The sequence below is a fragment of the Sylvia atricapilla genome, chromosome 3 (assembly GCF_009819655.1).
Source record: "Sylvia atricapilla isolate bSylAtr1 chromosome 3, bSylAtr1.pri, whole genome shotgun sequence".
NCBI classification, from domain to species: domain Eukaryota; kingdom Metazoa; phylum Chordata; class Aves; order Passeriformes; family Sylviidae; genus Sylvia; species Sylvia atricapilla.
In genome coordinates, this window is record NC_089142.1 from 107305653 (window position 1) to 107321890 (window position 16238).

General features: G+C 44.5%; 1 protein-coding gene across 1 annotated transcript; it reads right to left on the reverse strand.

The window, feature by feature from the left end:
• Positions 1-903: 903 nt before the first annotated feature.
• LOC136358515 (dehydrogenase/reductase SDR family member 9-like) lies at positions 904-15422 on the reverse strand. The gene is made up of 4 exons (XM_066314395.1): positions 14991-15422; positions 5390-5533; positions 4028-4131; positions 904-3088 (listed from the first exon to the last, which is right to left on the reverse strand). Exons 1-3 carry the CDS (start codon positions 15382-15384, stop codon positions 4031-4033), a joined length of 639 nt encoding a protein of 212 aa, XP_066170492.1. The 5' UTR covers positions 15385-15422; the 3' UTR covers positions 904-3088; positions 4028-4030.
• Between the last annotated feature and the right edge of the window lie 816 nt (positions 15423-16238).

Consider the following 16238-nt stretch of genomic DNA (forward strand, 5'->3'; position numbering starts at 1 on the left):
TTTGTAGAGATTATTTCCCCCCTGCCTTGCACTTGTCAATTTGGAGATTGTCTCAGCTTATTTCAAAGTCAGTTTTAAGCCTTTTAAATGAGCTTTACACTGATACATCAAGAGGATGTTTATATATGCTTTTGGCAGTATCTATTTAGAGAGATGAAAGCAAAAGTTAACACAAACTTTCTCTCTCTCTCTCTGCCCAAATTCAAGGTAAAGGATCGTGAGGAAGGCCTGTGGCTCCTTAGAACATGTGCTGTGTCCTGTAGTATGACACCAGTAGCATCCGATAATTGACATGGTACAAATTGCAAATACAAATGCTCTAGGGCAAAACTCAGCAAAGGCTGTGTGGCACCACCGTGGCCTGGTGCTGTCCCACCCTGGGACCACGTCTGCCTCACCCCACTGGGTCTGTGCTTTCCTGTCTTTTGCATCTCTTCGGTACCTCATTGATGAACTCTCAAGTCAAGGGCTGCTGCTAAGTTATTCCTCCAAGGAAAAACCGTGTGACAAGCACAGGATCCAGGTGTGTGTGATCTGCAAAGCCTTGGAAGTGCTGGGCTGTCTCCAGTGCAGGTGAGAAGGACATGTGGCTCCACCTGCAAGTCTGGTGCAAGCAGAGTCTTGCAGCACAGCACCCATATGATTATCTTGCTCATACGGAGCGAGTCTCACCTGTCCCAAGACCTGTCACATCCACATTGTGTGTCTGAGTATCCAGCACAGCCAGGACACACCATGGCTTGGTCACTTGTGCATGGCTGAGTTTTAAACACAGGAAATCCCAGTTCTGCCTCTTTTTTGTTGCAGAAGTGAGTAGTGGAGATGCAGGTGATGCTAACCATGGCTTAAGAGTGTTGAGCTAATTATAGAGAGACACTTGAGCATGGCAAGCACGTCAGAAGGTTCTGGATATGTTTATATTGATTAAACTATTAACAAGAATAGCAAATCCCATTACACTAATCATTATTTTGCTTTCCTGCCTTCTCCCTCTTTGTCCTTCCCTGAATACAAGAAACACGTGAAGGGAAATTTCTCACCTCAGGCTGTCTGAAACACCTCCCAATACCCAGTGTAGAGGTGGGTGGTACCTGCTCTGGCTTCTATGGAGCTGTTTCTGTGTCTGACCCCTGCTCAGGAGAGGAAAGTCAGGAGAAAAGTGTCCCCAAAAATAGAGAGAGACTGCTACTAAGGGAGTGACAATGCTGGAAAGTCTTTAATCCAAAGGGATGCTCTCTTTGTATCTTTTGACAAGCGTGCAGACATCTGTAAAGGAATAATATTGGCTTGTAGATTAGTTATTAACATAATTTAAAGTGGTAAAAGGATGTGTTCATGTAACCAGCTTCCCTCTGGTTCTCCATCACCACTAGCATTTTGGTTCTATTGAGAAATGATTTTACAGTGTTGGCCAGGAAAATCTGTTCTATTTGAAGTCCAATTCTGTGCTTTCTTAAAAAGGCTCAAAAAAATGAAAGTATTAGAGTTGAGATTGAGGTGAAAGAACAGGTCTTGGGTGATCAGTTGTTTCTGTTCTGAGTTGCAGGACATGGGATTTGGTGCTAAAGCTATTTTTCTTTTAGCAGACTTTTATAGTCCAATTACATTTTTTATTAAATGGATCAAAGTGATCTATTGAAAATCATGTTGGAATTGTTGGGTTTTTTTCTGAAAACATTCATCAAGACTTGGAATACTTCCAGGATTTTCTGAATCTCTAATTTTAATGGCTTTATTCTTGGGGAGATGTGTCTAAAAAGATGTTGCCAGAATCTTTTGGCCAGGTTTGTAGGCTTGACAAGCCAGTTGCTTTCTTTTTTCTTTTGTGTTCTATGTTAGTGATGAAACATTCAACACTATTTTAGGAATTCAAGTCCCTCATTCCCACTCAAATTAAAAGCACCTGGGGCATCCAGATCCCTTAGTCAGCTTCAGCAGTCTAGAACTTCGGTGTTAGTTTGATATAACTAATTTGTGTTAAACACACTTCTAAGTGCACTTATATTATAATTTATCTCATGGTGGTATTGCCTCACAGTCTTAATTTTATGCTTGCACACAGTAGTTCCCTGTATCCCAATGGACTGGAAAGCTTTATAAACAGATGTAGGCCATTCCCAAGTCCTCGGGCCAGCGGAACTTCCACTGAGGTCTTCAGGAGCTTTGCTCGCACAATGTCTCTAATTTCATTCGTGAATGCTACAGTGTACACAAGCAGGCAGCATCCTTTGCTTGAAGGTCACTTTGGGAGAGTAGCAGTAGCCATGCAGCAGCCCACACGTGTCCCCTGCCATATTTTGGAGGAGAAAATAATGGTTATCAGCTGAAATTGTACAGGGTTATGTACACAGAATGGGATTTTGCACTGAGGGAGCTGACAGCACTGGCTCAGAGCAGGGTTCTGACTAAAGGAGACATTTCCTGGGATGTTCTGCAGAATATACGGGTTTGGCATTATTCATGTAACTGGTTATTTGCCAAATGTGTAAAGACTAAAACCTCAAGCTTTTAATTCAGGAATTTTCTGCTTTAGCACATTCTCTCTCAGTGCTTTGATGTTACAGAATTAAAATGTTTGTTTTCACTCTGATTTGATATTAAGCTGGTTTAATGTCTTACAGAAGCTGTTTCGAAAGCTTTCCTTTTCCTCCCTGGATCCAGCTCCCTGGGAGGGTGAAATCTCTTATCATCAGTCAGGCAGTTTTGAGTTGTGGCTTTAGATAATGGAAGCCAAGCCCCAGCGTTTTGCTTCCCAGCAGAGCTCTTCCTTTATTTCACCTCAGATGTTTTTTCCTCTGTGCATGTCCCAGTATGCACAGCACAGCATTGTAATGAACAACCCAAAATTTCAGCGTCTTGGCGTTCTCTTCCTTACAGATTAGACTTGCAAGGGAGTTGTAGACCTGTGTCATGGTTCTGAAGGTGTCTTCTGTCTTCATCCAAGGTTTTTTGTTGTCTTGCAATTGAAGTCACTGCTCGTAATCCCCTGCTGCCAGGACTTTGTCACTTCTGATCCCAGCTATGCTCCTTTTTTTTCATTGAGGTGTGACAGTGTTAATGTGCAGTGCTCCATGGGTTTCCTTCCTGGCTGAAAGACAGCAGGAGAGTTTTAGCTCTTCATTGCTGTTAGCTCGTTTCCCTCAGTTCATTCCTGCTGCAGTTCGGCTGCATGTGCTGCCTCAGTCCAGCTGCTGCAGCAGCCACTGGTGACACAGGGCAGGGGCTGAGAGGCTGCATCCACCTCTGGGTTCCATGCAGCATCCAGAGCCTGCTTTATGGCCCTGGTCCAACACTCAGAGAGGTTAAAGATGCTGCTGAGAACCAGACACCTGCAGCAGAGTTACATGGAGAGCCAGAGACCCTCTCCCCTTTAGCAAGAAAAGGTTAGACCGCCCAGTGAGAACACGGGCAGGTCATCTCATGAACTGTCTGGCTTTTTGTTTTCTGGTTTTAATTTTTTTTTTCTGTTTTCTCTCCTGTCCTAACGCCCGGACCAGAGAATCACAGAGTGCTCTGGGTGCTTCCTTTCAAGCAGGAATGTTGGGGAACACCATTTCAATTGTTCTTTCAGCCATGTGCTGGAGTGAATGGAATTCAAGGGCCTTTGGAGCCTGTAGCAGTGAGAATACAGGAACTGGGGAGAGATGGTCCAGCAATGAACAAGAGACAGAACATTTTGGGGGTTGCGCTTTAAGAGCAACTTAGAAAAGTTGCATTGTAAATCCAGTGAGATGCTGGAGACCAGTTACTGCTCTGCCTCGATGATGGAGACAGTGCTGCCTGGTCTTGTTTGCTACTGATTTGAATGTACTGCTGTTCCCCAGGCTGGCCTCCTCAGGGCCGCACTGATGCAGAAAGGCAGCGTCCTTGAGGTGGCAGAGTGCTGCAGGAGGCTGCTCCTGGGCTGTTCTCCCAGCGCTCTCCTCACCACCTGGCTGCCCCTTCCCTGTCCCAGCAGAGGTAAAAGAGGTGCAGGAGGTGCTGGTTACCTCTGGCAGATAACTGACCTGTGAGGGTGCTGCCTCACCTGTCAGTTTCTGGTCTTCAGCAGAGGCACAAGCAGCTGTGGGCTTCTCTTCAGGAGACTCAGGACACAGGTCAGTGGGTGAAAGAGGACTGAGATGCAGAGAGCTGCGAATAGAAAAGTGACACTGTTTCAACCGTTAGCTCAATACCAAAAGACAACATTATTGTGTAAAAAAAAAAAAAAAAAAAAAAGGCAGCTTTTTTTAGCACAGCGTCTATGAGCTTTGGATTCCCAGAGTGAAGATGCTGGAGGTATTGCTCCCTGTTCCATTCCTACCACTGCTCTTCACACCAGGGCTGTGGGGAAGGGGCTGCTCAAGGCTGAGCTCCCTCCACACTGGACAAATGGGCCTCTCAAACATGACCTGAGTCAGAGAAGGCAGCAGGAGGTTTAGCATCAGTGCTGCACCTCCCAGTGCTGGCTGCCTGGGATCCAGAACAGGGATAGAGGGGGAGAATCACACAGTTGGGAGGGAGATTTCTTGATTGTTTACCTCATCTTTCTGAGACATATTCCACATCTAATACTTACTACTTGGGAAAGGAGGAGATGCCTATTTTTTCCTGCTATTTCATGAAGGCATATTTAGCTGCCTGCTCTTACAATATTTTTTTTGTTACTTCTCTTTTACTAAGTGCATTGGGGCACCACAGCCAGAGTCGTCTCTTTCCCAGCCAGAACCTGCCTGAACTCTTACAAGCCCAGGGAACACCTTCCAGTGGTGGCAGTCTCACAGAGGAGATTTCACACACAGCTAAAACTAATTATTGTTTGTAATTTATAATTGAGTGACTACAAATGAATGACATGTAAATAAATAAAGCCATGCTTTAATTAGAGGGTTATTTCTAATCAGGAAGTCTTCCTACAAACAACTAGCCCTGACAACGCAGCTCTTTGTAGTTGATGCTAAAGCAGCATCTTCCATGGGAAGAGCAAACCAGGAGGAGAATTTCTTCCATCTGATAAAGGCCTGGTGCTGCCAGTTACTGAATTGCACTTTGCTGATGGGAGCCATGGAGTTTTGTTTTTTTTGTCAGGAGGAGAGAACTCAGCTGGTCCCTGGGAGAGTGGGAGCTCTGCAGAGCTGATTTTGCACATGTTGGCTCTGTCCTACCCCCGTAGTCTTGTTTAAAAGTCCAGTCTGAGAAAGCAACATTTTTCCAGAATATTAGCTAAACCTACATTTTAAACTGTCTATGACCAGCCCTGGTGAGAAGTGGACACAAACAAGGGCTTTGCTTTTGAAATTTTGGAAAGAATATTATTAAAAAAAAACAACCCTGTATTGGCTGCAATGTTATAAAGACATTTTCGCCTCATCTAGCCATTGTCAGAGAAGTGCAATATGTTCAGCTGTACCTGTCTTCAATAAGCAGTTCCTGCGTGGAGCCTTAGAGGCCTTCTTCCTCTGCCAGGAGGTTTTTCTCTCAGGTAACCCATGTGTCTCTGGTGCCCCTTCATCCCATATCAGGATCGACGGCTTCCTCATCTTCCCGTACATGCCTGCCAAATCAACAGGGTATGAGCTGAGGTAACTCACACAGATCATTCTGGAATTATGTGGTGATGTTTCTCCAAAGACAGAACAGGTGCAGATGAATTCTTGCCACTTGCAGCCCATTCTAATTAAAAACCTGAGGGTAATGAGCTCAATAGCAGCAATCCATACTGGGAAGGAGGGGGCCATAGTGTGCAAGGCTCACAGCTTTAGAAACAGAGCTGGTTCAGAGGTAGTTATTGCTCCCTATGTCCTCTAAAATGTGTTATTGCATATTCCCTTCAAATTTCAACTTTTTTTATCAGTTCCTTAAAGTTATTTTTACAAAAGCTTTGAAGTGTTTCCATTAGTTATATGAAGAGACTACCCAGAGTAAACAAGAGAAAGCTGTGTTCAATGAACAACCTAATGCACCTCCAAAAGTTCAGCAAGCTGCTGGAAAGTCAGATTATTTGCAGAAGGTCAAATCAATTTTATGATCAGACAAATGTTAGCAAATTGCTTTTCTTAGAAGCAAAGCAAGAGAAGTGTTTTCCAAGAAATATGCTCAAGGAAAAATCAAATTACATTTATTAGAAACCATCACTGAATGAGACCTGTTCTCTTTAAGGCACTTACTTTGTAATGCCAAGCCATTACATCCAAATATCACACTGGGGCATATTCAAGTACAAAAGAAAAAATGTAGAAAAACTGAATCAGAACTGGGGCATTTCTGTCTGTGCTGTAGTGAATAATCTTTGAGAGGGAATTTTTATCTGTTTGCTTATGTAAGTTTAAAACAGGGTGCCAAGGGGCTCTGACCCATGAGAATGAATGCAGTGTCTACTTAGGAGCCATATTTCTTTAAAACTTGATGGCTGCTCCAGATTGTCTCCAGGCAGTGCATCCATGGGAGAGTGGAAAGGCTGGAGGAGACAGTGACTCCCTGCTTGGGGAAAGTGCCCGTCCTGGCCTTGGTGAGAGAGAGCCAGAATAAGATATGAAGGAAAACACGTCTCTAGTGTTCTAGCAAGAGCCCAAGAAAAGTTCCAGGTGACTTTTTCTGGCCAAGAATTGTCCTTCTCAGCACTTTGCCTCTCTGCTTCTCAGAAAACAGAGCCAAGAGTCAAAGTCTCCTTCTACCTGCTGCCATGGCTGAGTTGCAGAGTCAATGCATCGACCTGTTTTGCATCAGTATCCACATGACTGACGCAGACAGACATGATCTATGCCCTGGAGCTGGTGGCATGAATAGAAATCTGCTGGAGAGGTCTAAAGAGAGGAATGCAGAGAGCAAATGGATGATGGGAGCATTCTTCCTGTCACCTCTGTTTCCGGCATCCAAACATTTGGGAACTTTGCTTCTGTTGTATTATTATAGGCTTCTTATTTTTTCTTTTTATGTTGTAACTTATTCTCCTATTTCTGCCTGTATTTTTATTTTCTGGACCTTATAGAAATAACACTGGAATCTGCTGTTCTTGAATGGACGGATAAGAAGGACCTGGTCTCTGCCTTTGCAGTTTGATACCTGGTAAATTAGTTAATGTCGTATGTATGGCTATGGGAAATGCTCGTGAATTTTCCATCAGTGTGTTTATTCATTGGAAAATGTGCTCTCCATAATATAAAATAGGATGGAGATTCAAATCTCTGCTGAGGACTAAAAGCTTTCCTGATTTTGTGCAAGTCTCGGGTAGCAACAAAAGAGAAAATGCATTTTTAGCATATTTAATATGAAGACGCAAAGGTGGCCAAAGGGAATGAGAGGAAGGCAAGCACCCTGAAAGGAGTTTTAACTTTAGATTGGTGACATTTCAGTTATTTTAGTAATGGCCGCTTGAAATGGGAGTGGGGAAAACAAAGCTGTAATGAAGGACAGGCACCTGGACTCTTACAGGAAAAGAGCAGGTCAAATCCAGAACAGGATTAGAAAAATCAAAAAACTTTCTGGACTACTCTATTTTGGTTCTGCTCTAAGGTTTAAGTGGACTTCTGTGGTATTTATTAAGTTTCTACATCGAGGACAAGGCAGAATGGAATTTAATTGCCACCTCTGAGATCTAGAGGGAAAAGCGAATGAGAGAAGCAGTCAGGTTATTGTGCCAGACACATACAGGTGTAAATGTCTGGATTAACCACTGGGGATGGTTCTCAGGTGAGAAACCTTTTCATGGGAGGAAATATGAATACTATTCATTATTGAAAAGAACTATTTGTTGTGCCTCAGTCTGTTGGTTGAAAAAGTTACCCATGTCCAGTCAGGGGTCAGAAGTGAATGCTGCCTGGCAGAGTAATTTATCAGACAACTCATAGATTTTAAGCTATTTGACCAAACCAGAGCAGTGAATACTTAAGAATAAATGTAGTTCTAGAAAGCAGGAAAAAGCACCCAAGAACAGAGGGAAGATGAGGGTTTTTTGGTTTGGTTTGTTTGGGGAGGGGTTGTTTGTTTTGTTTTGTTTTGTTTTGTTTCTGGGTTTTTTGTTTTGTTTTGGTTTTTTTTTAATGACATAGTCAGAACAAATCATTTGAAGAATGGTAATGAGATATCAGGTTCAAAATGTTTCCACCACACGCATGTATAATTCAATAGATGTGAAAAACAGGTTGATTTTTAAGCCTCTGATGGCAGGTGGTTTCCTGGCCTGAACTTATGCTATTTTTTTTTTTAAGTTGGTATTACTAAGTCACCCTACCAAGGTATGAAATTCAGCTCTGTGCTGGGATTTTTAAGAGCTTTAGTGCCACAGGCTGTACCTGCCAGACTTTTCCCCTCAGGGTCTCCCCAGGGAAGCAGAGGAACAGTGTAGTGCCAAAGCAAAGCTCCAGGGGCTGAGCTGCCCATAGACCTGGCCAAGTCCTCTGTCCTGCTGCAAGGAGAACTCTGTACAGGAGTTTGCTCTTGCCACCCTTTTCCTACTGAAAATTCCACACAATCCTTTTGTGTGACCTTGGAGTTTGCAGCGTAAGTGTTGGGGAAACAGTTTGTTAAACGGGCAATATGAAAAGAGTAGATTTTCTACTCAGACATTGTGTAATCACAAAGATAATTTATTTGTATGAGGGAAGTATTTAATTATCATATACAGAAGTGTTCAATTTTTATGCATATTCTGTTTTACCACATAATTCAAATTAAGTCTCTAAGCATATGTGTTCGAACTGTTCAGCAGGTTTCTGTCTCCAAACACTGTAATATGGGAGAGCAGAGCTGCAGAAATATTTTTTCTCACTTGATTCCCTTTCCCTGTTAAAGCTGTGCTGTAGAAAACTTTTCTGAAGGACTGAGGTAAGGGGTAGAGTAAAAACATCCTGGTGCACACACACGTTGACAAACTGCATTATTTGGAAAAGACACAGATCTGTGGAACTCTTTGGGCTTTAATCTGGGATTTTTCAAAAATACTTTCTGGTCAGAAGCTGCCCATCTCTGGTTAATGAAAGACAACATCGCTAAACTGGTGGAAAGACGTGCTCTTTTCTGGGAAGTTTTTAAATTAGTGTAAAGGTTATGTTACACCTGTGATTATTTCCAATGACTTCCAGAATCAGAGATTAGTTTAGCATCATGCATAAGGGATAAAAAAATAGCTTCCCAGATACTTTTGGGTATATTTTGCTTTGCATCTCCAATCCTGCCACTGCACTTGCATGAAAATGTGTTGATCACTTATTTAAAGAATGACATATCAAAAATATAGATATCTCTTTGGCAATCTCTAAAAATACTCTTCAGTCTTGTGAGGTTTAATTTTTGCTGCAGCTTGGAAATCAAACTTTTGTTTGGGGTTGTTTTAAGACAAACTTATGGTTAAGGACTAAAATTCACATGAGCTAAGTGGGGGCAGTGTGAAGAGAATGCTAAAACTGTTTTAGGATGCTAAAAATGGCTCCTGACAGAATTTAGGAGCCAGTGTAACATAAGTATTCAACTGCCTGGGCTTGGTTTGGTTTCTTTTTGAGAAGTGATCCACTTCTGTTCGTGTCTGTAAACAGAAGATTATGAAGAAAGATAGATTGGCAGTGAATGGCTCTTTCATCTCCTCTTTCCATATTGTACTCATGGCTGGTATTAGTGCTGAGCATGGCAGTGTATTCTGAATGCACCCAAATAAATAACCCTCTTTTTAACCTAGGGTGCACCAACATACATTTTAATTATGGCTTAAAGATCTTGGTTTGCAAGCCGTGATCCTCCAACCACCAACAAGCAAAATACCAAAGCTTTGGGGTGGAGGTTTTGAACCCAAATGGGCTCTGCCCACTTGCAATGAGTGAGGGATGGGCACAGAGGAGAAGTGTTGCAGCAGCTTTTCTGGACTGTGCAATACTTGAACCAGAAGGTTCTGTGTGGCTGTCCTGGGTGCTCGGTGCTTGGCGGAGAAGTTGTCTGTCGAAACAAGAGAATTACAAAACCACTTTAAGGGAGGGAACATTGGTCTCCCATAAGATGTCCAGAGGTACTGGATGCAGGGCTTCATCTGGAAAAAGACACAGACTCCAGATGATGCATAGATTCCTATTTTTAAGATGAAGCCTTGACTGGGGAGTCCCCTTCATCTTAAAATAAATAACGCCTCCCAGCCTATAGTTTCAGAATGAAGCCTATTCTCTCTCTCTGGCTTTTTTCATAGCCCTGATGCTGCTGTATCAAAGTGCTTCTCTTGTTCTGATAAATTCCCAAGAGACAGGAGGGCAATATAATTGCAAACCAGTTTTTCAAAAGCTTCTGGATAACCCCTATTAAAGGCACAAAAGCATAGCTGCAAAAATTATTCATTTCACTCTCAAGTCCAAGCATGGTCGTTTACAGCTTGGAAAATGTGTCGATTTATCCAAGGTGGCCTGCAGTTGTTGTAGCTGAGCGAAGTTAAATAATGTAGTACTCTTTAAAATTGCATGAGTATATGATTTTGTTTGCTTTATTCATTCCTACTCCCTTGTAGTTTATTGCAGTCAATGATTATTGCATCTGTTCAATCCATCTCTGCAGCTGTGGGAACAACTGCTCTTGCCATGCACTGAGCTAGACTGTTTCAAAAGAAAGCTGAACTTTCTCTGTGCCCTGAGTGTAGGAATGACTGGGTGGCCTTGCCCTTATCCTAAGGGAAGCACAGCATGGAAAGTGAGTAAGGGTTACCTTCTGATAAAATAACCTGACCAGCCACAGGAAGCAAAAGAGTTTCTACAGTGTGTCCACCACAAGGCAGCAGTTCCAATGTCTCTGTCTGTTCAGGCTCACTGTAGGGTCTTCCTTTCTGGATCTCTGTCCCAAGAGTGCTTTCCTGGACTAAACTGTATGGCAAGCTAAAGTCTGGCCATGCTGAAGGAGAGGTGCAAGGCAAGGGGAAGTACCAGGAGAGCATCTACCACTGCCACCTGCTGCACAGCAGAACTGCAAAAGCAGTCTGACCTTTGGAAGAGGTGGAGACTGTCCAAGGAGCCATGGGGCTGCTGGAAGCCTTGACAGCTCAGTGCTCTGTGTAGCTCTGCCAGCCTCTCAGTGCACAGCCTCGAGCAAGCCACTGCAGCTGTGGACAGCCCTCCTTGCCCAGGATTAGCTGTACCTGCCCAGGCTGGCGTGACTGCCCTCACGGCTCTGCTCAAAGATTGCAGCAGTGTCCCACGGTGCACAGAAGAAAGTAATGAGCTGGATTAACACGACTTAACACACCCATTTAAACTGATCAAATGATAAGGTGATCTTGCCTGCACTAACTCAGGGAGAGGTCGTGAGCGCCACTTTGCCAACGGCAACATGGAGATGAGGACAGATGGCCAAGGATGACAGTCCAGTACCTCCCACTGGCCTAGCTGTCTGCACAGGTAGCTCTTTCCAGGCCCTTTGGAGCCTGCAAAACAAGGCTTGGAAACCTGCATTTGCTACTGGTCTGAAAAACCATGGTGAAGTGTGGTGAGAGAGTGTTTCAGACACAGGTCCTAACATTACTTAGGAATTATTATTTATTTGATTCAGTTATTCTGTGCTTGTGTAAAGGTTATTATCCTTCCTCTTTGAGAGATAGGGACAGAGGGACAGTGGTAAGTACCAAAGAATCCAGCAGTTGTTAGGTCTTATCTGAGATTCAGCTACAAAAAAATGAAATCCTGACCCAATGAAAACCAACAGAACTCTTGTAAGCAACTTCAGCATAGCAGAGATCTGAACAAACAGAAGAAGACTGCTCAGGGTGAGGCATTGCTCACATCAAGGATCATCTCTCCTGTGGGAACCTGAGGAATTACAGGAAGTGGAAGTGTTCAAGGCCAGGCTGGATGGGGCTTTGAGCAAGCAGGTCTAATGGAAGACATCCCTCCCCATGGCATTGGGGTTGGACCTAGATGACCTTTAAGGCCTCTCCCAACCCATACAATTGTGTGATCCTGCGGCACAGTCAGTGCTGGTTTTGCTTAGCCCTGTGACTGTTGTGTGACATCAGGTGAACCCTGAGGTACTGTGACAGCAGAGGCTCCAGCAGTTAACCAGATGAGCACTCTGGTTGTCTGAACTCTCTTTGAGTCAGGTCAGGTTGCTGTCTGTTGGGTCTTGCCCATCTGTATATTCTTTCCTCCTTGCCCTACCCCACCCTCCCTGCAGTCAGTCCTGAAAATCGTGAAGCAATTGCCAGCATTTCCAGGCAACCTGCCCAAAGAGCAGCACGGCGCAGCAGCTTCTCGGGCTCCATCACAGAGGACTTGGACATGATGCCAAAAGCTCTTGCAAGGCCTGACAGTACAAGCTCAGCTGCTGGAGGTGAGCAATGAAACTCCTTCTCTCATCTTTTTCCCTCTGTCTCTTTGACTGCTTGGTCACAGAGAAAGTTGGGGTACCTGATCAAAAGGCACCAATGGCTAAAAGCCAGAAGAACCAAATGCTTTTTTATGAACCAAGTTAAGCTATCACACAGCAAAGGAAGAATTTGGAAGGGGGCTGACTTGCATTTCTCTGTGTCTTTGTTACATTCTCCTTAGGCCTGGTAGCATCTTATTAATTTGTACAGTCACTGCAAAATAAAGGTGCTAGCCTTCCTGAAAATTTTGGTTGTTGGGCCTGTACTAGAATAAAAACTACAGTATTTTTGCTGTCATAAGTGTTTTAATTTTAGAAGGAGCAATGACTCTGGGGATTCTGTCTTCACTGTGTTACTTTGAAAGGAATTTAGAATGAAGTTCAAAATATTTGATTATATAGAACAAGTACCTTTTTATTTACAATAGCAAAGATACAATGGTAAAAATATCCTATGGGGACAAGTAATTAAAAAAAAAAGACCAAACCCCATAAAAATTAGCTAAGTTTCCTTTCTGTAGAAACTAAAAATTTTATACACAAAGTACATAAGAGAAGTTTTTAAATGGAGAAGATTGTGTAATGGTTCTGCCCTACGGCACTAACTCTTCTCCTTCCCTTGTCCAGATCCTGCTGACCAAAATGCATGTGGGGACCCACCAATGTAGGCTTTTGATTTGGTTTAAATTCCTTCATTATCAGTCAGTTGGTGGTGAGTGTTCATGTTCATCTAACCCGTGCTAAAAACATCACAGTAAATTTTGTAAGCTGAATATCAGCACTCATTTGAAACTGTTAACAAAGAAACCCAAGAAAACAGTGAGGTTTCTTTTCTCTTTTTGTTTTTCTTTTTTTCTTTTTGTTTTTCCTTTTGTTTTTCCTTTTGTTCCCCCTCCCAGCATACTGCTTTGATCTGCCATGCAATTGGGTCAGCACTTGGGAAATATGTTTCAACATCCACATCTGTTATGTGAATATTATGCAGGGGATCCTAAACGTAAAACCTCATGGATCCCACAAGAGATCACCCTGTCAAAACAACATGACACCTGCAAAAGCCTTTAACTAGCACAGGGGCCAAACTAGTCAAGAGCAAAAAAAGACAGGTATCACTCTGTGCCAGAGTCTCATTTAATTAGAACAGCAGAAGCCCACAGAAATTACCAGCTCCCACAGATTATTACTGGTTAAGAAAGCCTCTGTTCATTTTCAGAATAGGATTACGCTGAAACTCAGCTTGGGGAACTTTTAGGCCTTGTCCACACAAGAATGTTTTACCAGAGTAATTTTCCTATGGTAAATGAGCCTAAATTCTCATGCAGACAGCTGAGCACTCAGTCTGAAACTCAGTGCTGGTGTGCAGGGAGCCATTTCTGAAGCCTGCAGGCAGGCAGTGAATTGGGGGATGCATCCTGGGCCATGCAGAGTTGCCCAGGCATTGCTGGTCTGCTGGGGGCTTCCGAGAAGAGCAACGTGAGAGAACTGTGTCCTGAATAGCTGCAGCCAGCAGCAGGTGCTGGCCAGGGTTCCCTACCACCCCTCTGAAGGGTGTCTGCAGTATGGGAGGCTTTGTGGTGCGTGCTCTGACTTCCAAAATGTCCTTCCTCTGCAGGGCCCGGGAGCACAGAGACAACTTTCAGTGCTGGGCAGCAGAATAGGGGTCTTACTTGTCCTGGGGAGATGTGGATGCTCTCTGACATCTCAGCTTGGTGTGAGTGAGCAGAGGGGCTGCCCTGGGGAGACCCCAAAGGGAGCCTTGGAGAGACCACAGAGACAAGAGCAGGGAGGAGAGGGATGGAGAAGGAAGGTGGCAGCATGGGGGGAAACAGAGAGAGCTTTGCAGCTCAGAGGGCCCTAAGGGAGGTTCACAGTGGAGGAGAGGGGTTGGCCTCTTCCCTTTTAACCCTGTAGTCCTGAGGGCAATGAGGGTACAGCTCTGATGGCTGAGGTTGAATTCTCTGTCAAACCCAAGAGGTGTAACATGATGGCTGTGAGGACACAGACTCCTGGATCCCAGAGGTTAATCAGCAGGTGCCAGTCTTCCCACTGGCACCTTTCCCATAGGAAGGACTGGGGAGATTCCCGGGCAGTGCTCTACAGCCATCCCCTCAGTGGGACACTTGCCCCGTGCTGTCCCAGATGAGCTCTGCAGGCTGCTTTGGGTCCTGTATTCCCACAGAAACGATGGCAGCGGGGTTCAGAGACACTGTCCCAACCTGCCACACAAAACTCTGACCTGACTAATGAATCCCACAGCAGCCAAGAAGTAAACAGGGAACTCAGTTAGGTTCCTTTTTAATCTGGAAGAGGTTAAAAATCAGACACATTCCTTCACCTCAGGTCATTGTCTGGGCTTTGCTCCCCCTTGTTCATTTCTGTGTTTTCTTCTCAGAGCAAGTCCAGCCCTCTGTGCCTTGATAGGACCTTCTCCCCCTCATTCCTGGGCCTACCTTGCCTTCCTTCAGGGGCTGGGGTCTGCTGTGGCCTTTCACAGCCACCAAAGCAGGCTCTTTCCCCTGGAAAAAGCAAAATTTTTGTTTTGCACAACAAAACGCAATGCAGTTAGAGTGCTATTACCGTTTGCTAAAGCATTCCTGCCTCCCTCATTTTCTGAACTACGATCTCAAAATCTTGTGCATTTTAATTTCTACAGTAGGCACAATCCACAAGTTTGCCCTAAAAGTTACCTTTCAGGGATAAGTGGCTTTCTATGAAGGTTTTCACTGTCTTCTCATACTCATCTTCAGTCAGGTGGAGCTGGGCTACCTCCTTGTTCGATGAGCACTCTTCTGTCACTGTCCTCTCCTCTTGAGCAGACCACTGTGCAGCAGACACCCCGAAACCTGCTTTATCCAGGTTCCTTGCAAACATCCTCCCAATGGAACTGTTGGACACAAGAATTACAATTGCTCTCCCCTTCACATCGACATTCCTCTCCGCAGTGCCAAAGGAGAAGACGATAACGCAGCAGGTCAGAAACGCGATGGAAACACACACAAAGGCATAAAAGAAGCAGGAAAGGGTCATGGCGAGAACTAAGTCTGTGGCCAGCAGGAAGAAATGCTGCAAGAGGAAAATCATCGTTAGGAGGATCAGCTGCTGCCTCCTCACTCTCAAGTGAGCCGAGGAATCTGCCAGGAGTCACCACGTGCAGCACGCTGTTATAAAGCCAGGAGCCTTGCGAAATGTGCAGAGGCAAGGCAAAGCCCCGTGGGGAGGATGAATCATTTTCTGGGATAGAGCAACAATGGGGATTTTCAAGCCACGTAGGTTTTCAGCAAAAGCAGTGCTCTATTTGTCTTGGCTTTGCTGTGCACTTGGATGCTCTGCTGGGCTGAAATGTAAGGATTTGTTTTGTAAGGCCGTTTCATCATGTGTCGTCTTTGCGGCCAGTGATGTATATAGGTTATTTGGAAGCAGACAGTTTTAAGGGATTTCTTCAAGGAGTGTGTGCATTGCACTGGGAAACCATGAAGTTGAAATAATCCCCCATATACGCTTGGCACACTGAGACTCTTAAATTTGCCTCTCCCACTGCTGTAACACAGGTGGTTTCGGTGAGTCTGGGCAGGGACCCAAGTGGGCACAGGAGTGGGAGCCCTGCCCTGTGTAAGCAGCTCTTGTGCTGTAAAACAAACCACCCTGGGAGCACTGTGCTGCTGGGCTCTAGGGACTGTGCCAGTCCAGGAGGGGCATTCGCATCAGAGACAAGAAACAAACTGCATGCTGAAGAAAGAGGGTTTTTTAATGACAACAGAAATTTAAGGGAGGGTTCTGCTGTTTCTCAGGCAGGCAGAGTAGTGTCATGGCACGGAGTGTAGTTACCTCTGACTGCAGGGCACAAAGCAAGGCTCCCTGCTACAGCTGTAGCCTCTGCAGAATTGGGGAGAGCCAGTAGATTTGGGAGTGAGACCAGCAAAGGGGAATTCTGCATC